Source organism: Gymnodraco acuticeps, unplaced genomic scaffold (genome assembly GCF_902827175.1).
Source record: "Gymnodraco acuticeps unplaced genomic scaffold, fGymAcu1.1, whole genome shotgun sequence".
Taxonomy (NCBI): domain Eukaryota; kingdom Metazoa; phylum Chordata; class Actinopteri; order Perciformes; family Bathydraconidae; genus Gymnodraco; species Gymnodraco acuticeps.
The window spans coordinates 442,483-463,143 of record NW_022990224.1 but is presented as its reverse complement, the minus strand read 5'-3'; the positions used below and the strand labels follow the sequence as shown (position 1 = coordinate 463,143).

The 20,661-nt window shown below is 42.1% G+C and overlaps 1 protein-coding gene across 1 annotated transcript in view; it reads left to right on the top strand.

Moving 5' to 3' along the window:
* kcnq1.2 (potassium voltage-gated channel, KQT-like subfamily, member 1.2) overlaps positions 1 to 17,524 on the top strand; it is a 107,538-nt gene extending 90,014 nt beyond the window's left edge. Inside the window, exons 13-17 of the mRNA XM_034218755.1 lie at positions 11,854 to 11,929; positions 13,128 to 13,222; positions 14,689 to 14,729; positions 15,809 to 15,870; positions 17,483 to 17,524. Of these exons, the coding sequence (XP_034074646.1) occupies positions 11,854 to 11,929; positions 13,128 to 13,222; positions 14,689 to 14,729; positions 15,809 to 15,870; positions 17,483 to 17,524 (316 nt within the window). The remainder of the gene's footprint in view (positions 1 to 11,853; positions 11,930 to 13,127; positions 13,223 to 14,688; positions 14,730 to 15,808; positions 15,871 to 17,482) is intronic.
* The last annotated feature ends 3,137 nt before the right edge of the window (positions 17,525 to 20,661 follow it).

Genomic DNA, 20,661 nt, shown 5'->3' with positions numbered 1-20,661 from the left:
ACGGTAACTGCACGGTCAATGACAAGAAATCACTGCAGAGGGTGGTGAAGATCGCACAACGCATCATCAAGATGCCACTCCCCTCCATAGCCTCAGTCTATGCAAAGCGGTGCCTGCGAAGGGCACGAAACATCATCAGAGACTCTTCCCACCCCAACCATACACTGTTTGTCCCCCTACGTGGCACCCGCTCTGGGACACGCTACCGCAGCCTCCCGGGTAGAACAAACAGGACTACGCACAGCTTCTTCCCTTCAGCAGTCAGACTGCTGACAATGAACCCCACGCTGTCCCATACTGCCTAGTTGTTGTCGTGTGCTGTGCTGAAGCGCAATTCTGTATTCACTGTATTTATTATTATCTGTGTATTTATTCCTATTTATACATTTCCCATCTATTTACCTTTATTTTTGTATCATTTATTTTGGTACATACTTCTGATAATTGTGTATGTAACTTTTGCACTCTGGTTAGACCATCCTTAAATTTCGTTACACTGTGCTTGCATTTTTGTAATGACAATAAAGTAATCTAATCTAATAAAGAGAAACAGGAAAACACCAAAATACTGTGTCAGCTAAATATAATATTGACATTATCACAAAGATGAGTTATAGTGCTTTAAATGTAATAAGCCAGTCCAAAGAGATAATATGCAAATATTGCAGCATCTAATCTAAGAGTTGACACATGTCAACCCTTAGAACTAGGGCAGTGACTTATCTTAATGAGTTGCCCCTTAAGAGAGACCAAGAGTACGTATATGCTTACAGTTCTGTGAGGCTGTATTTCTGGTGGTTAGTAAACACACATTTTAAAGAGCCCAATCACAACCCTTTACTTGATACATAACGTCTATGACATGCGTTACAGGAAATGGTGCTCTTTACCCCCATTCTCCTCGAAAATAACTATAGCAAATCACTTAAAATATTATAAAGGATGTTCTGTACACTGATATTATTTTTATTTGCTAAACTTTCAACAGCAGCAAAAGTTGTTAATCCACCTGTTCTGTGCATGTTAGCAGGTTAGCAGAGCAGCTGCAGCAACAACAGTTTTGTGCGTGTGTTAACAGGAACACAACATTTTACCGCCCAATAAAGGGCCAATATCAGAGACTTTCCGGTACCACTTTACAATAAGACTACCCTTATAAAGGGTTTACGAATAGTTTGTAATTCATTTATTAATTAGGTTGTGAACACTTTATAAATCATTAATAAGCTTTTATAAGACATGAGATAAACAGGGCAACTGTGACCGGTTGCTTGCCAAATAGGGAGCCCACATTTATCTGTACTGCTAAGCCTTATATTGGCTACTTAGCTTACTTCGTCTTCTTCATCAGCCTTGGTATCCTTGGTATCTGTTGCTCACTGAGTTGATTCTCGCTAAGTAGCCAATATAAGGCTTAGTCCTCTCGCCAAATAGTGAGCCTGTGTTGGTGTGTTAGAACTGGTTTATAAATGGTTCTTAATGATTAATAAAGTGTTTACAACCTAATTCATAACCTAATTATAAACCCTTTATGGATCCTCTATAAGGGTAGTCTTATTGTGAAGTGGTACCGACTTTTCTGCTCTGCAGGTATTTGTTTTATATTTGTCTAACCGGCTTTGCAACTTAACTAGGGAGATTGTCTTCAGTCCCTATTGGAAAAATACATTTTAGGAATATATGTTTTAATGTAATGATCATGTTGGATGAAGGTTGTTGGTTGGCTAACTGACCAACGGTCTGATAGTACCATCGAGCCAGTGCACCTTCATCAAACCAGATGTTTGGGTAACAATAGCCTTTAAAATAAATTCTGACCCTGACACATGCTGACGTATTTTCTCAAATTATTGACACACCGTAGGCTAAACATTTAGACTAAACTAAGGTCTGGCACCAAAGAGCAAAGAAGGGGTCATTAACCCTGTATCTATCTGACTCTCTAATTAGGTTCTCTTTGAAGCCACGTCTTCCTCTTGAGCGGGCCTGGAGCATTAACCGTTAGAACAGGGGTGTTTCCTGGACCTGGAAACATTAAGGGCTTAGCCCACAGTGGCGGCGCCAGAGATTTTCTTTTGAGGGTGCTGTGGGGTAGCTTGACGTTTCATAGAGGGTGCTCAAACATGAAGGGTTTCCCATTAAGGTACCGGGCTACAGTTGAATGTTCTACTGCAATACTCCCCACACGCACATACACAGTATATCCGCGACTGTTACAATGAAGGCTCGATAATCACCTCACGGGGTAAAGTGCTATTTTTTTATAAGTGGGGGGCGGACCTCACCTCCTCTAGGGGGGTCCGGGGGCATGCTCCTTTTTTAATATTGAAGTTAAAAGCATCAATCTGGTGCACTTTGATAGTTTTTTTGACAGTTTTTTGTCTATATTTTACAAATAACACTCTGTCTCTTTGGGTCTTCATACCTTAGCAAAAAGGTTTTTTTCCCACGGCTTTTTTCTTGGCTGTCTAACTAGAAACCTCCTCGGCCAAATTGTTTGTTAATTTGGCAGTTAGAGTCGTGTCAGGAAGAGTTCACCAGTCATTAGTCTACTTGTTAGAAGTGCGCTCCTCTCCAATCTTCTCTCCGTTTGGTGGGAAAGAGCCCTCTCTGTTTTCCTCAAATAATGACAGGTTGTGAGACTTGGTGTCATTAACATTAAATATGGGAGGGACATCTTCTGAGGTCACCAGGATGTTGAGCATGTCTAGGGTTATTCTCATTGGTGGGATTCTTTCACGAGCCTAAAGAGGCAGACCGTCATTCACATGTAGGACCTTTAGACCAGGGGTGGGGAACCTCCGGCCCCCGGACCGTATACGGATCGCGAGACCACGAGACCATTTGGTACGAGGTAATTTATGAACACACATAAAAAAGAAAAAAATGTAAGAAATCTAGACCGCAAAATAATTAAACTAGTGAGTGCCTGTTTTTCCTGGCCAAGGTCAGAGTCCTTGAACACAACACGAGCCTAACGTGTCATCACGTGATATATGTCTCGTCTGACAGGGGTGTAGTTCTGACGGAGAGCACCAGAACGCTGCTGGAACGTCAGAAATTGCAGTACCCATAATGAGACGTACACATGCCGCAGTTTTTGCGTGGCTGTGTCTTTAGTTGAAAGCCCAGTGGCGATCTGTTCATATGTCATACTGATCATACAGTCAATAACTTTGTTGTTATTAGCATCTGGTTAGCTAGCTATGCTAACGAATATAAGAAGCTTTTTCTACAACCAGTGAGGTAAAGGCACAGACCCGGCGCCAGAACAAATCTAAAGGGAGGGCGTATCATTTTCATGGGAGGGCACACAAAACCGTCATCTGCTGCGGGCCTGCGGCACAATATCAAACAGCAAGGCCAACAGCATTGCGCAAAGACGCACACTTATCGCAAATACATACACAAATAAAGGGCAACATAGAAACCACTTTTGAAACATTGTGTGCGTGGCAGCACACACACTGGTAAATCACGAGCAAGGCACACTGTTAAGGATGGCAGCTTCCTCATCGTTGCACTCGGAGAGAAATAGTAGAGACGGAGACGATGAACTGTTTAGCCTGTGGTTTATTTTCCTATGCACTGCAGGTGCATCCTTTCGCTCAGCCGAACTAACTTAGAACATTATTTTAGCCAACTCTGCATCTTTGTGCAGCGTATACTCAAACAGCGATAGGAAGAGCCCACTGCCTGACTCGAACATGCTGTGGAGTGAATCGTGGTCACCTCTGAGAGGGAGTTGGTTGACAGCTAAAAAAGCTATAATATCAACAACAGCTGACACGTAATAACGGTTCCGTGCCAAAGTACTCATTTCCTTATTTGTGTCCTCGCGTATCTCTCTCCACAAACTCTCACATGAAATGTGTTCTTTTGATGCGGCATGCCTTAGCAGTCCTTTATCAGTCTGTAATGCATGTTTCCAGTGGCAAAAACCTTTGACAGTAAAAGCCGCATCAGATGAAGACGTATTTACTTTAAACTGTCTACAGGGGAAACAAAAGGCTGCGTCTGCTTTTAACGAATATTCAAGCCATGGTCTGTTTTTGTACCATGCAGTGGCAAAAGTGCGCTTCTTTCCTGAAAACAATCTCCCTGGATAACGATCCAGTTTCACCTGCATCGGAGGACAGCGTTAGTGGCGGCCGCCTTGATGAGTCAAGGCTTGGGCTCGCAAACTCAGCCCCGGGGTTTGCCGAGGTCAAGCTTCTGACATTAAGATGTGCAGCTGCATCGGCTGCAGTTCTTTCATCGCTATTTCGTTTTAATAAATCCTTAGACCTTTTAAGCCAATTTCTGATCTCCATTTTGTAATTCAAACAGAAATGGCAGTCTACAGAATGCACAATAAACAAATCCAGAATAGGCGGCAGAGTGTGACGTTGTGATTGGTCTAAATGTGGACGAATCACAAACAGACACATGCATTTATTTGACGTAGCCTGCAATTTTATTTTATTTTTACTATCTGACATCACATACATCGTATCATAAAAGTTCACAGTTTATTTATAATTAAAAAAATAAAATAAAAATATTTTTTAATTTTTATAAATAATAAAAAACGTGTTTATTGGGGGAGGGCAGGAATGTCAAATGGGAGGGCTTAGCCCTCCCACGGCGCCGGGCATGTAAAGGCACATCTTTATATGATCATTATAGTTATAAAAAAAAGAGAATAAAGTAAACAGGTATAAAATACTATATGACAGTAAAAAAAGTTGTTATTAATAAACAGTGGCGGCGCCAGGGTATGGCTGGGGTAGGCTACAGCCATACCAAGAAATGGCTTAGCCCTACCTTAGCCCGACCATGAACAATTATGTTAAAGTAAGCATGTTGAGAACACGGATTGCGAAAATCTACCGGTCGTCTCCACAACACACAAACTGATCCTGCTGTAACAACAAGTGCACGTTACTGACGCAATATGGTTGAGACCATTCGGGCTTATGCTAGAGGGGTGCAAGGAATAGTCTAAGTAGTGGGGGAGTTTTATACACTAAAGGTGTGAAAATTCTCTGGCGTTATAATATCAGCGCGGCCGCGGTCAGATCAAAATGCCTCCGAATGAATAGACCTACAGCCAATCAGAGCAACGAAACGTTGGGTCTGCTTGCATTACTGATACGTCGATACGTCACGTTCACAGTGAAAGTCCCCAAAACTCGCAGCCGAGTAATTGCAGCAAACATCATCAGCAGAACTTCTAGGATTAATTGTATATTTCGGATGGATAGATTTGTTCTTAAACACCCTCGCATTGAGGTACAAGTCGAACAGGTGCCAGAGTCACACGACCCACCTGAAGAGTGAATAGTGAGTTTTGAATATATTTTGTAATAGTCATTTGAAAAAGTGTTTTGTATGACAATAGAGACACAGGCCACCTGTTGTGTGCTGTGACAGTCTCTCTCTGTTTTACCTCGTGTATGTTGTCCTCTGCTTCTCTCTCATCCTCCTGTCCTCTCTCCTCTCTCTCTCCTCTCTCTCTCTCATCTCTCTCTACTCTCTCATCTCTCTCTCTCTCTCTCTCTCTCTCCTCATCTCTCTCTCTCTCTCTCTCTCTCTCTCTCTCTCTCTCTCTCTCTCCCTCTCCGTGTCAATTCTATATGCCAACTTTTCTTGTTTCTGCCGCTGCGTAGCATGTTGTAACAACGTGGAATTAGCAGAATAGGCTATTGTATTGTTTAACTCACACCTGTTGCTCTCGATGTAATTTAGCTGATAAAAGGAGACTAATAAAAGCTAATAAAAGCCTCACGCTTGGTGTTTCACTGTCGAGGGGGGGCGATATAGCGTGTATGTAATTACATTACAAATACTGACTTGAGCCCCACCACTGTATGGGTTAGCCCTACCATAGATTACCCAACACAAATACTCTGGCGCCGCCACTGTTAATAAACAAGAATACAGTTTGAAAAGGGAGTAATTTGTAAAATATCCATAAAGAAAAATAAAATCTGCTTTCAGTTCTGTGTCATCTGGGTGTTGAGAGATGTATTCATAGATCTCCTAATGTTGCTCTCAAAGTGCACCAGATTGATGCTTTTAACTTCAACATTTAAAAAAAATCTCCCCGGGGGAGCATGTCCCCCGGACCCCGCTAGAGGAGGTTAGGTCCCCCCCACTTAAATCATGTTCACATGGATAGGATATAAATACATGTGCACACATCTTGTGTCCATATCTTTCTGTTTTGGTGGTCATGCCACAACTGTGCACGTGCATGCATGTGCGAGTCATGGTAAGATATCTGAATTAAGAGGTTGCTTTTTCTTTGCACAGCATGAAAGGCGAAATGAATGGGCTGTGATTTTAGTATTTTTAAGCAGAGGTCAATCATTTGTACGGCCCTCGGAGGATGTTGAAAACATTTAAATGGCCCTTGAGAGGAAAAAGGTTCCCCACCCCTGCTTTAGACGTATGTGGTGCCAGCGTGTGGGTTGGAAGTCAAATAGTTAACTAGCTTTAATCGCCTTTGCATTTGCTTAATACATTCATGTATATAGACAACGTGTCCTTTTCCACAGTACATTAGTCTCACATTGTGTTTGTGATGCAGCAGTTTATGGTGATAGTAAAGTCTCTTTGGCCTCTCTCGTTTTCTCTCTGTGGCCACACACATCAAACATGGCTCTTTCCCTCTGTTCTCTCTTTGTCATCAGCTTTTAATGGGCACTGGGCTTTGATGTGGCTCGCTTGCTGCTATTGTCTCCACCATGTCTTGATCAGTGTCCATTGATCTGGAGGGGAGGGGGAGGCATGAACACAACTAGAGCAGACTACACAGGGCAGGAGGGAAACCATTGTATCAGAAGTTATATTTAACTAGCTGTATCTTTAGAAAAAAAGAGTCAGAGAAACACACAGTAAGCGACAGAACTAAAGAGCTAAACAGAGGGTAAGCGATTTCAAAGGGCCTACAAGCATGGAAGAGGGACCGTGAGAGGGACAACTTTGCCGTCAAAAAAGTGTGATTTGGATTTCTCAGTGCTTCAGCAGAGAAAGTTATCCTACTGGTAACATTTAGGAGCTGTCTTCAAATGATCCATTTGTCAATTGACAGTCGACAGAATTGGAAGAGATACATTTTGATTTGGGCTGTGTGGAAATGCAGCATAAGTGGCGTGCACTTTGAATGTTTTCTGTTTAAAAGGAAATGGCATTTCACATGAAGACATTAAGCCATTGATTTAATGTTGCACTGTAAACATCTCACAAGCATATTAAAAAGTAAGATGCCTCACAAAGAAACATTTGAGTTGTATTTATTGCACTTGAACCACTCTCCAATCCCACAAGACAGTTTTACATGAGATCATTTCTTGCAGAATGGTTTTGGAGCACAGTCACCTTCATTTAAAACCCGCATTTAATGGAGAATCTTGGCTTTCACAATATAGTGTCTCACTTATAATTCTTACCACGGCACCCTCTGGCATGCCATCACTTTCAGATCAAACATTCCTGAGAGAATGTAGTCATCTTATCCTTCCAAGATATGATAAAGGGATGTCTGTTTTTTGAGGAGAACAGAGGAGCACATCTCTTTGATGGACCAAAGCACCAGTCATAAAGCTTATCACACACACACACACACACACACACACACACGCACACACACACACACACACACACACACACACACACACACACACACACACACACGCACACGCACACGCACACGCACACGCACACGCACACGCACACGCACACACATACACATACACATACACACACGCACACGCACACAGACACAGGCCGGCACTCTTGCTGGGCCTTGAGCGTAGCACATTGATGTCTAAGGCTTCTCTCTCCCGACTGACTCCAAGGTTATTGCAGTGCACCATGGAAGCACAGGATATTTGACGGTCCCCTGCCAAATAAAGTGCTGGGGGGGCCGGGGGGGTGGGGGGTGAGGGAGAGTTGCCATTGACAACTCAGAGGTCTCCAAAGTGACCATCAGAAAATGAAAAAAGAGAGAACTTATTAAGAGAGAAGGGTCCAGGGGAGGCCGTGGGGCTAAATCTGTCACAGCTTTTCATGAGAGGGACTAGGCCAGTTCATGACTTCATCAACTGCAGCTTGTTCATGACTTCCACAGTTGACCTAATGAAGAATAGAGAGTCTGTTGAGAAGAGCCAGGAGTTAGGGTGTAATCTGAAAGAGAAGAAAAAAACCACAAAATGAGCTTTCCCAATAGAGAAAGAATCATAGAGTGCAGGACAATGGGAAATATATTGAATTCGTCGTGGGCGAGTTTGAGCTTTGCTGACTCGAGGAGTCCCCAGGTTACAGTACACTCTGCGTCAAACCTTCTGCACAGATGAGAAATAAACACAAAGAAGAGAACAGAGTGAGGGGCAGGCAGAAAGAGATGAGTAGGAGGCAGAGCTGGCAAGGGTTTGAAGGGCAGCGTCAGGAGAGAGATGCAGGAACTACATTCCTACGGTTTGTGTGTGCCAAATGTTTAATGGAGTAGGGGGGGGGGGGGTTAGTGTCAGACAAAAACCCTCCGTGTTATTCTTTTATCACACTTACCCGATGAACATGTGTGTGCATTTGTGTCAGGAAGCGGGAGGAGGGAGCGTGGTACAGTTGAACACGATCAAAACCGCACATGTTTTTTGTTTCCTACATGTGTTTTCTTTCCCAATTATGCTCCAACCAAAAAAAACACATCCTTCTCATGGTCGATGATGGAGAGCAAAGAGGTGGGGGGTAGTTTCTTTCTCTAAAATTGGGCCCCATGCTCTTTATGTTTGGCATTGTTTGTGTGCATTTCCTCTTATAGCTTGGGCAGGCCTTGCGTAGAGGGCAGGAAAAAAGACAGCGGCCGGCAGCCTTTGATGTCCATGTTTTATGGTCCCATGTCAACGCATTGTCTGTTAAGTCCTTGTGTTGTCCTTCCTCCTAATTAAGACCTCAGAGCGACTTGTTGACTCCACAAAGACCCCTGTTCGGGGAGGGGGGTGAGCGTTTTGTGTGTCAATGGTGTGTGTGTGGGTGTGTCTTCTATGATTGGGCTGTAGTTTGAAAGAGATTTTCATAACCGCCAACATACAAAAGCATAGACTTTGACATAAGAAAGGAGTCAGTTTCTGTTTGAGGACTGTTTGAGGAAGAACTCATCTTTAGCAGCATTTACGCTCAAAGTAACACACACGCGAAATATCAGTTGCATTCTGAAACTACATCTTTGCATGCATGCCTACAGGACACACTCGTTAGGCAAGTGTGTAGAAGAAATCCAATCCTTACAATCTTGTTTAATTTCATTTTGATCTCTGTCTCTCTGCAAGCAAGAATCTGGTGACGTCAGTTGCTGTTAATCCACTCCTCTCAGCAGATACACATCCCGCAGTTTACCAGCTTAACTTTGATGTCTCTGATACCAACAGATGGCTGAAAGGTCACCTGTCTCTCATTCGGTTCATGAAATAGAAGACATATAGAGAAATGGGCATACAATAAAACAGGAGAAAGTTATGCTCACTCAGCAGATGGGAGCTGTTTTGACTTCATCTTAGTAAATGCTCCGAAGTATTTCTCATTCTTTGTTGAGTCTGTAGAAAAGTATGGAAGTGCTCTTCAACAATTCATTGAATGGCAACATTACAAAGAATGGATGTGACCTCTGATAGCACAATGAATATAAATGTAATGTCTAAATGTATCAAGATAATGTTAATACTATTCTATCACGGCTATGAAGTTCTGAAACTGATGATGTTATTGCAATTATCCAGGTGGCAAGGTATTGTTGTTTTCGGCCAGGACGACAGTGGGGCAAACGTCAATGAGGCTCATTTGCATAGAAAGGGGAACGTTTTGCTGCAAATATATGCTTATTATCTCATTTGAATATGTGCCAATAATACAGGAACAAAGGGGCGCTATTTGCTCGGCAGCGCAGTTAGGGGTGTACTTCACCCTTTGCGGCTTCTTTGAGAATGACACGGTCTCTTGTTGTCTTACTTGTGCCGGTTTAGCGGCTGCAAAAGTAATTCAATCCTTTTGTGATTTTGCCACAGAGACTCTTACATAGTGCACTTGTGCCTGGCAGTATTGAAGGGTGTGGTGAACTCTGATGTTGTCGACCACACCCCCCTTTCTGCACTTGCACTGATTCAGGCGCCTCTGACCTTTTGACCCCTGAAACTAACTTTGATTAGATCTCAACTCAACATCACACTTGGAAAGCTTTTTTCCCAGACACCATGAGTTGGGTTAAGAGCATCCATGCATTGTTACCCTAATGATAAACAGAATCAGTTTCAACTGAAATTATGGGATGGAAATAGTGTTTTTATTCTTATTTTACACACCGTAAGTCAGAGCTTCTTAGCTTTGGGGCGGGAACAAAACATCTGGTCGTATGAGGTGCAGAATTTGTCAAAATCATGTATTGGTATGTAACAAATACTTAATTGTTTTTATGTAGGTATTTATTCATGGTCAAATCAATACCAGGGTGTTTTTAATGTATGATGCTAGAATCCACTTCAAGACACTGGTACTTGCTTACCATGCTGCGAATGGATCTGGCCCTTCCTACATCCAGGACATGGTTAAACCGTACACCCCAGCGCGTGCACTACGCTCTGCATCAGCCAAACGACTCGCTGCGCCCTCGTTGCGAGGGGGACCCAAGTTCCCATCGGCGAAAACACGTGGGTTTGCTATCCTGGCTCCAAGATGGTGGAATGAGCTCCCCATTGACATCAGGACAGCAGATAGCTTGCACATCTTCCGGCGCAAACTGAAAACTCATCTCTTTCGACTCCACTTCGAGCGATAGATTTATTAACAAAGCACTTATATACTAATAAAGGACTGGATTACCTAAAGCCAGTTGAGTAGCACTTGAAATGTTTGGCTCTATGAAACCTGATATACTTATATGATTCTGTTTTCTTCAAGGTTGTGTCTTCCTGGTCGAATGTACTTATTGTAAGTCGCTTTGGATAAAAGCGTCAGCTAAATGCAATGTAATGTAATGTAATGTAATGTAATGTGGTTTTGAACTTCCGGCATTCCCGTGAAATTATGAAACAACAGTACGTCTTTATCAAATTCACAATTACGACAATGTTTTCCATCTGTGCCTGCCTGTATTCTTTAATCACATGGATCACTGAAATCCAGTCACTCAACACATTGCCCTGTTTATGTATTTATTTATAGCACACATCTTACAGACATGCTGCTGTCACACATTTCAAAGACATGGTTTCTGACAAATAAATCCCATGAGCACCAACACACAGCAAACAGAGAGCCTCTTTAACAAAACAAACACAAGTGCATGCTTTACAGTCACTGTGGTATTTCGTGTGTGTTGTTTGCGTCCAGTGGTTTCTGTTTCAGTGTTTAGCTCCATACCAGTGGGTTTTCTCTTTTGTTGACACAGATGTGCAGCTCTGAGCCGAGGGACTTGTGTTTTGGGATTCCTCTTAATGCAAACTGAGTCCTTCTGTTTCACTCTGCAATCATAGTTGTGACAGATAAGGCGAGCGCTCATAGAGAACGGGTTCATCTGTGTCAACACATAGAGTCAGGGGTTACATGTGTATTTTTGTGTACATGAACGATACCTGTTTATGTGTGTGTGCTCTCATTTCCGGGCCATGTGTTTTGCTCTTGCGTTAGTCACACATTGTTTATTGATTATTGAATGCAGCAACATCCACTGAAACTGGGCTTTGAGTTTGCGGCCTTTGTTGTCTTTTTTTTAAACTCCTCTCTCGAAAATAAGCCACTTTTTATAAGAAGGAATTGCCTGTAGATTCATCCATCAGTGTTTCTCTTTGACTAAATCCGTCTCCTTTTTTGTCACAGGTTGTCCCATGCCCAAAGATCAGCTGTAAAAGTCCTCCGCCGAATGCAGTACTTTGTGGCCCGGACGAGATTTCAGGTAAGCAAAATGAAATCCAGAGAACGCAAGAGAAATCTTACAAAGTTGAGAAAACAGAAAAGAAGGAGGAGATAAAGAAAGAGAGACAGATTGAGAGTGAGAGAAGTGTGTTTGTGTGGTTATACAGGATAAGCAGGGGGAGCCCCAAGGGCATATATCAGCTGCAGCACTGATGTGCATGTGTAAGTGGGTGTACGTGTGTGTACGTGTGTGTAGTGTACGTGTGTAAATGCCTGAAACTTGCACCTGCATGTCTTTGTGCTCACTTCAGTTCAGGCGTAGTACCAAGGGAAGTCTGCTAACATGTCTCTGGGGCTACAGTAGGAATTGACTTACTGTACTGCAGTCACATAAACACACACACACACACACACACACACACACACACACACACACACACACACACACACACACACACACACACACACACACACACACACACACACACACACACACACACACACAGCAGGACATTGTCTCCCGCAGTACTAAAAGGAATCAGAATCAAACATTTTGGGCAGTACATTTTTCAGTAAAAACAAAACGATCATTTTTGCGATACTTTACCAATCATTTTCATGCCACATGTCATTGTCAAATGGTTCCTCTATTCTTACCGTTTCCAAGTGTTCTATATGTTTTCAATTAAGGCTAAGTGATTTCAGCTGCAGAGGCTATACTCTGTGTATGCCGAGGATACCCTAAAGAGTTCACTGGGTTCTTTCTGATGCTGCGTGTATCCACGTCACACTAAACAAAGCTGTGAAAGGACCTTAATACGATTGCTTTCTACATGACCATGCACTTGTCAGTGCACGCACCAACACACACACACACATACACACACACATACTCACACACTCACACAATGAGTTAACAATGAACCCTTTGCACCCAAGGGGGTTGGGGGATGTTTTTTGGGGGACCAAGCAACAGCGGTGATGGCTGACAATGGCTTGTGTGTGTGTGTGTGTGTGTGTGTGTGTGTGTGTGTGTGTGTGTGTGTGTGTGTGTGTGTGTGTGTGTGTGTGTGTGTGTGTGTGTGTGTGTGTGTGTGTGTGTGTGTGTGTGTGTGTGTGTGTGTGTGTGTGTGTGTGTGTGTGTGTGTGTGTGTGTGTGTGTGTGTGTGTGTGTGTGTGTGTGTGTGTGTGTGTGTGCGTGCGTGTGTGTGCGTGTGTGTGTATGCATTGATCCACAGCAAGCGCGGAAGCCCTATGATGTGCGAGACGTGATGGAGCAGTATTCCCAGGGTCACCTCAACATGATGGTCCGCATCAAGGAGCTGCAGAGAAGGTGGAGTCTTTGACCTTGTTTCATTTATTTCTCTCCCACCTTCACTCTTTAACTTAGTGTCAGTTGATTTGAACCTTTTATTTTACACCTTTATAAAAGGATACCACCTTTTAGTGAAGAAAACATAATGTATAATCCCGTTTTGCAAAAAAATAAAATGTCTTGATAAGGCCTTGGTAATTCCATCTCAAGAATGGCACACAATAGCTGTGAAGTGTATTTGTACCATGAGCATTAGAGCTTGTGTTTGTCCTGCCTTTAACCAGGCTGTACTGACATCATGGTCAGCTGAACTGGGTCATAAGCACAACAGGAAGAGAAGATAGCACCGTTGCAAATTCCTCCATTAAGCATCCAGTAATTGCAGTTCCGTTTGTTACTGTCCTTACGGCTCATCTGACAGACAGGGGAGGGCCTGACTGCTCTCTGACTTGTTACACCTTGTTGAGCTTGAATGAAGTCCAGTCCTCACTAAAGTGGGTCCTACTTGTGTAAATACGTCACCTGAACCCTGTAACGGCCCGTCCACACAGCGGCGTGCGTTGAAGCTTGCCCGCGGCCGTGTCTGAAACTCGACCAACAACCAATCACATGAATCTCCCACCCCCGACACACAAGCAGCGGTTTGATTCGCTAGAGCTTGTACTGGCATATGATTCGATTGGCTGACGCTTCTGCAGAGGCTTCAAAAAGTTGAACATTGCTCAACTTTTGCAGCGAGCCACGCCAGCAAAGCTCCGCGTCGCTTCCCACAATGCAGTGCGGTGAAAAGTGACGTCACCCCATTCAAAGTGAATGGTGAAGCTTTCAACACACGCCGCTGTGCGAACGGGCCGTAACACCTTTGGCAGTAAATCAGCTCAAGTATGGAAATGCACCGTGACGTTTCGTAACCTGCAGGCAATAAAATACTGATTCTTTGATTATTTAATACAATTTATAAGTGACTGCAGTAATGTAAGTCTTCCATACAAAGTAAAAAGAGCCAAATATAAGCTGCTGATAAACTGCAATAAAAGGTTTTAACCCTAAAAATACGGGAATTCAACAGAACATCCATAGAAAAAGGTCACGTGACTTATTGACTGACTCCTGCTAAACACCAAAATGATGCAATGACCACTTAAAATGGTTAATAAACGACATTGATAGCTGTAGTAAAAAGCCATGCTTTGCAGTGCATATTGAAATTATATAGTAAATGTAAACATTTCTTATAGTCCATATTATCTTTTGCAAGTCTCATTCTTTTATTTTTACAGATTTTCAATAGGGACACATTTATTTATAGCATCTCTTAAAACTGTTTTGTTTTCAAACGGTGATAACTAAAGTATTGTTTAAACTTTGGCACTATAAATTGGCTTATATTATGTTACTGTTGTGTTCATGAGCTGGAACATTTTCTCTGTATCTGGCCATTGGCTTTACCTTTCTCAGTTCATTTCTTCTGTCTGTTTCCTCAGGCTGGACGGCACACTGGGGAAGCCAGGAATGTTTCTTCCAGGTAAACACACAGCATCTGATAGACAGCCATCACTCCTCGCTCCATCTCTGTGTTTACACCTTGCACATACACAAGCTGAGCCAGACTAAATATGAGAGGAAAAGAGTGGTCTGTAATGTGCAAATATCTCTGTTTGGATGTGGCTATGTTTACATCTGTGTCTTCATATTTATGAATGTAATCACCCTGCCTGTTTCAACATGCATGTAGGCATGTTCTAGCGGGCTTATGGATGATGGTACAGTATGTCTATGTGGGTGTACGTATGCATGTCCTTCAGTGTGTGTGCATTGGTTTTGAATTTATAGTGAAAGTTAGTAATCAAAGATTTGATAATTTACTATAATTTAATGATGTAGGTGTCATCAACTCTCCTAACCTTTTTTAAATAATATTAAAATTAAAGCATCATATTTTCAAGTGACATTTGATAGTTTTTGTGTTGTTCACTTTTACTTAACAGTTATAGTCATTTACTATCCGAGTTAAACATATAGTTTACTAAGTATTCATTATTTATAGAGAAATTACATCAACATGTATAATGTGCACTGCAACTGACTGTATCATGATCAGTAAAAAGGACATTTTGCATGATATGGACATTACTTACATGTAAAGCTGTTTTTGCTCATTGATGGTTTCTTCTGCCTGGCTTTTGAAAACCTAAACAAATACTGTTTGTTTAATGCAGTTCCCAAAATATAGTGGAAGTTTAGCCAACCTAAACTTACCATAAGAATCACTACATTGTGTCGTCATGACCACATAACGCTTAGTTGACATGCATCCACTGTTAACATTACAGTAGGGGGCTGTAAATGTGCCACTGTGACCTGTACTCACAGATCAGCAGAAACTGAATGAACTGGTTATTTCACTTTGAATCGTGAGTCTATAAGGCTCTTACTGTTAATGACAGTGGTGTGTTTGTAACGCATGTAAGCATGTAGTAATTGAGTGTGACTAAATGTACTTTTCTGCTTCTTTCTTTGCAAATAATACCAATTTTGCAATCAAGGCCAATGCATTAAATTAGCATTTGTGTGTAAACGTGTTTTTTTTTATTCATTCACTAGGAAAAGGAGAAGATAAAGAATACCCAACTATTGGGGCGCGACTGATCAGGCTGGAAGATAAGGTAGGCACACTCCTGCTGCTCACTGTGTGTTTTGGCTGTGAGGTAAGAGAGATATGATTATTAGATTACCTTTAGCCTTCATAGGCAGAAGTGTGTGTGTGTGTGTGTGTGTGTGTGTGTGTGTGTGTGTGTGTGTGTGTGTGTGTGTGTGTGTGTGTGTGTGTGTGTGTGTGTGTTGTGTGTGTGTGTGTGTGTGTGTGTGTGTGTGTGTGTGTGTGTGTGTGTGTGTGTGTGTGTGTGTGTGTGTGTGTGTGTGTGACTGACTGCAGAACTGTGTGAATAAGTCTCTTTTATCAGATGAATGCATGTGTGGAAAACTTTTGATATGACCTTGTTTTGGCTTGGCTCTGTCAGCCTGAGCCAATGCCAAACAAACACATGCGTTCTCTACTCTCCAACCCATCAGCAGCTATTCAGTGCTGCATTTAAGCTGAAGTTACATTATTTTTCATTCAGTTTTTTTTTTTTTTGTGGGCTGGGTTATTTTGATGGTTTTCCATGCCAGCTCTTCCTGTTTCCTGTAATCCTAGGTACGTCGGTTGGTGACAATTATTGGATGTTTATGTTTCCATATCTGAATATTAGAGCATTGGAAGAATTAGGGAGCTAAGAGAAAAGAGGCAAAGCCGAAAAACAACAGCTGTGTTATGAAACCCACGGGTGTAACTAGGTGTGTCTTCTGTCAGGAACAGGCCCAATGTGATGCCAGCATGATGCCAGTGTGATGCCAAGATAACCTCTTCCCCAGTGGGGATGGTTGTACCAGTTGGACTGGTCTTCGGATGTGACTGCATTTATGTCTCTTCAAATCAAATCAAATCAAGTTTTATTTATATAGCACATTTATAAACGATTTTTGGTCGAGCCAAAGTGCTGTACATATAATAAAAATAGCCTACAATAGAGACACTTTACAGCAAATACAACAGCACAGATTGTTCAGAATATCAGTATGAGAAAAACAACCTACCTTAGACCCTCACATCGTACAAGGAAAAACTTCCAGAGAAAACCCACAGTTTAAAGGGAACATGGGAGAAACCTCAGGGAGAGCAACAGAGAAGGGATCCCTCTCCCAGGACGGACAGACGTGCAATAGATGCCGTGTGTAAATCGAAGAGATAATACATTTTACAGCATATAGACTGAATGTTAGGAAATGCATGTGTCTGTAATAAGAAGATGAATCCACGAGGATGTCAGCTTATTCTTATTCTTTCCATGTGGAAATCACAGAATATAAAACGTGTGTTGGTTTTAGTGTGTGGCTACATCTGCTGTTTGTTTGTCTGGCTGGCGGCATCTCTATAAAGTGAAATCGTTTTTGGGGATTTGGAAAGGTGTGGAAATGTGTTTTCGTGTTGAAGCTTGTTTTTCTATGGTGTTGAAAATCAAACCTTATAGTTAAGTTGTTCTCACAACTCGCAGTAAATGAAAACAACTCCTATACAATAGAACAATGCATTCTGCAGCCACTTATTTTCTATTCATGTCAGCCGGCTCAGGATTTCCCCCACTTTTCCTTTGCCACACCACCTCTGCTGCGCTCATCAAGCTGATGTTCTTTAATGTTTGCATGCGTTTGCTGTTTTCAGACCTCTTTGTTACGCAGAGAGGAGTAATGATCTTGAACCAATGTGCTCTCGGAGCTTGAAGACCTCCCTCTGTGAATGAGTTATGCCCCATTTGCTCTGGGCTACACGTTTTGATCGCAATCTCCTGATTGGAAACATAAACCTGCGGTCAGATATTCCTCTTCTACCTTTGACTCTCTTGCTCTCTTTTTTTCTCTTTTAGTCTTTCCCTCTTTCACTTCTCTCTCCTAACTCTGCCTTGACATAAAATACAATCGAGAGGTGGATAATTGAGAAACAAATCGGTGGAACCATACTGATGCAGCCTTTTTCCCCCCTAAACAATGTGGAACTAATCACTGTTCCTGTATATGCATGCATTTCTGCAACAAGCGCCTCTCAAAGTGAAACAGAACAGTAACTTGTGACACCCATCCTTCATAATTACTGTTTTTCCCGCCTCAGCACACGCCCCCTTCCCCTCTCTGATTTCAGGCCGTGTGAATTTCTTGTTTTGATGGTTTTGACGGGCTGGCACACCTGTTAAAATGGGAAATGGGGGGGGGGGTTTCCCCTCAGGCAGCAGGTGGATGAACCCATCGACCTCTTACTTGGTACATTCCCTGCTCCTCCTCCTGATACGCCTGCACCATAACGCTCCAGATATTATTGTTCACTCTAGATAAACTAAACATAGACATAACACACAGATGTATGTCTGTGGGAAGTGGTGATTTCATATTTACACTACAGAATTGTATTTGTGCTCTTAGCCCTCTCAAATCATTACATTGTTAAATCATTTCTTGACACCTTACCAAATGTATTCATCACACTTGAAACAACGTTTCCACATACAGTGTGTGTTGCAGCAACAACACAATGCCCCGTCCAAACATAACGCTCAATCTAAATGAACGTTTACAGTAGATGTTTAATGAGATAAAACCAACAATCAATCAAATCAAGTTTTATTTATATAGCACATTTATAAACGATTTTTGGTCGAGCCAAAGTGCTGTACATAAAATAAAATTAGCCTACAGTAGAGACACTTTACAGCTAATACAATAACACAGATTGTTCAGAATATCAGTATGAGAAAAACAACACCCTCTATCCTTGGACCCTCACATCGCACAAGGAAAAACATCCAGAGAAAACCCACAGTTTAAAGGGAACATGGGAGAAACCTCAGGGAGAGCAACAGAGGAGGGATCCCTCTCCCAGGACGGACAGACGTGCAATAGATGCCGTGTGTAAATTGAAGAGATAATACATTTTACAGCATATAGACTGAATGTTAGGAAATGCATGTGTCTGTAATAAGAAGGTGAATCCACGAGGATGTCAGCTACAATCCTGTGGGAGCCATCAGGGAAGCAGCATGGCGAGACCCAAGGCAGGACCGCAGAGACAGGTTCAGCCACGACCCGAAGTCCACGACTTAATCCAGAACTCAGGATAGAGGATCCAAGACACAGGACTACAGCAAGAGGATCAGCCTCGACTCCGGTTCCCGGCGTAGATATAGATACAAAACAAGAAAAAAGATTTGGCTGGGTTAATCGGAACAAGAGAATACACAGACACAGACAGAGAGGGGAAAGGTCATTGGATAAAAGTTATTCTTGATAACCCTCTAGAAAGATCTCATGAACTTCCCCACTCAACCTATCAAGACCCGAGCAGTTCTATTAGATATAGGATAAGAAACAGAGATAGGGAGCACAACAACCTATAAAGTGTGTTGTTACTGTGTTCAGTTGTGAATTACAAACACTTTTGTTTGTCCCGCATCGCTGCTCGCATTTCATAACGTTGTGCAGTTCCTGCGTTGCGTCACCTCTCGCATGTTGCTCGTAATAGTAAAGCTAATCAAACACGAAGAAAAACCCTGGTGTCACAGTTGAATCGGCTCCGTAAAGGATCTTTCCCAACAGCCCTGAAGAATTATTCATCAACTCTGTGCCCTAATGTGTGTGTGTGTGTGGGTGGGTTTGTGTGCGTTTCCATGCCTTTCTCAATACTCACTCTTGGTTAGCGTCCAGCCTCATTTCTTTTTTGACAAATTCCCACTTTCTTTTCCCCTTTCCTCTGCGAGACATCTTCCACTCTGACTGTGCTTTATGCTGCAGCTGAGAAAGTAACATAGAATCATTTTCTTGTTGAGCTATTGTCAGCACATCACTTGTAGATTAATTTATCTTTAGTGGGCTGAAGGGGGCTCGGGCATTGTGTGTCCTGTACAGAGATGGACAGTGATTTATCACTCAAAGACAAAGACACATCTAGGTCTACACTCACACACATGAGCATAGAGTCGATTAATCACCAACGTGTCTAACCCCACACTCGAAATTGAATTCTCCAGGAGCGACGTGGAAACGAAGATGGATGGCAGTCTGTGACAGTGTGTTATCTTTCTGTCAGACACACTCGATGAAAAATACTCAAACGACAAGCTGAAACAGGGGCCAGTGTCTCTGGGATTCAGTGTGGCCTTTCAGACCGGAGCTCGCTGCGTGCTTTAGGGTGAAGTCAGCCCAATGTTTGTTGTAAATCTCCCTCTTTTACAAGGAAAGGGTTTTCCAGAGACAGAAAGACGGAAAGGTCAGGGAAATTACGACGATTTGCTTTCACATAGTCTGCAAATAAGTGTCTGAAGAACAGTTTCTTAGACCGACCCCTTTTTGTTCTAGAGATTTAACAGTGTGAAGTATTATGGAGCCAGAAGACAGGGACTTTTATTATGTCAGAATGTCACGTTTTTTTTTTCTTCAAGTTTGCAAGATTTTCCAAAGGTCATATGAAATGTTAGTCAACACCAAATGTATAAATGTTGTATGTCTGCTGAAAATAAATAATTTGACAATTGACGATACATTTAAAAATACTGAACAACTTACTGCAAAATAGGTTTTTGAAAGAGAACATATTATGTTGTTCTTTAGGAAGAGTTTTGATTATACCTTATTTCAATACATGTATGTGATTTATTAAAAATGTAAAAGCTGAATTTAATTTAACTTAAAATGAATGAGGGTGATTTCTAATTCACCCTCATTCATTTATTTAATAGCTAATGTCTAAATTCTGATTGTTGCCATTTCTAATAAAATATACAAATACTATATTAAAAAAAATCTGCTGTGCCATAATGAGTTGGCTCTTTAAAAGCTTGAAGAAGATTCACGTCAGTCAGTGTCTGAAAAAC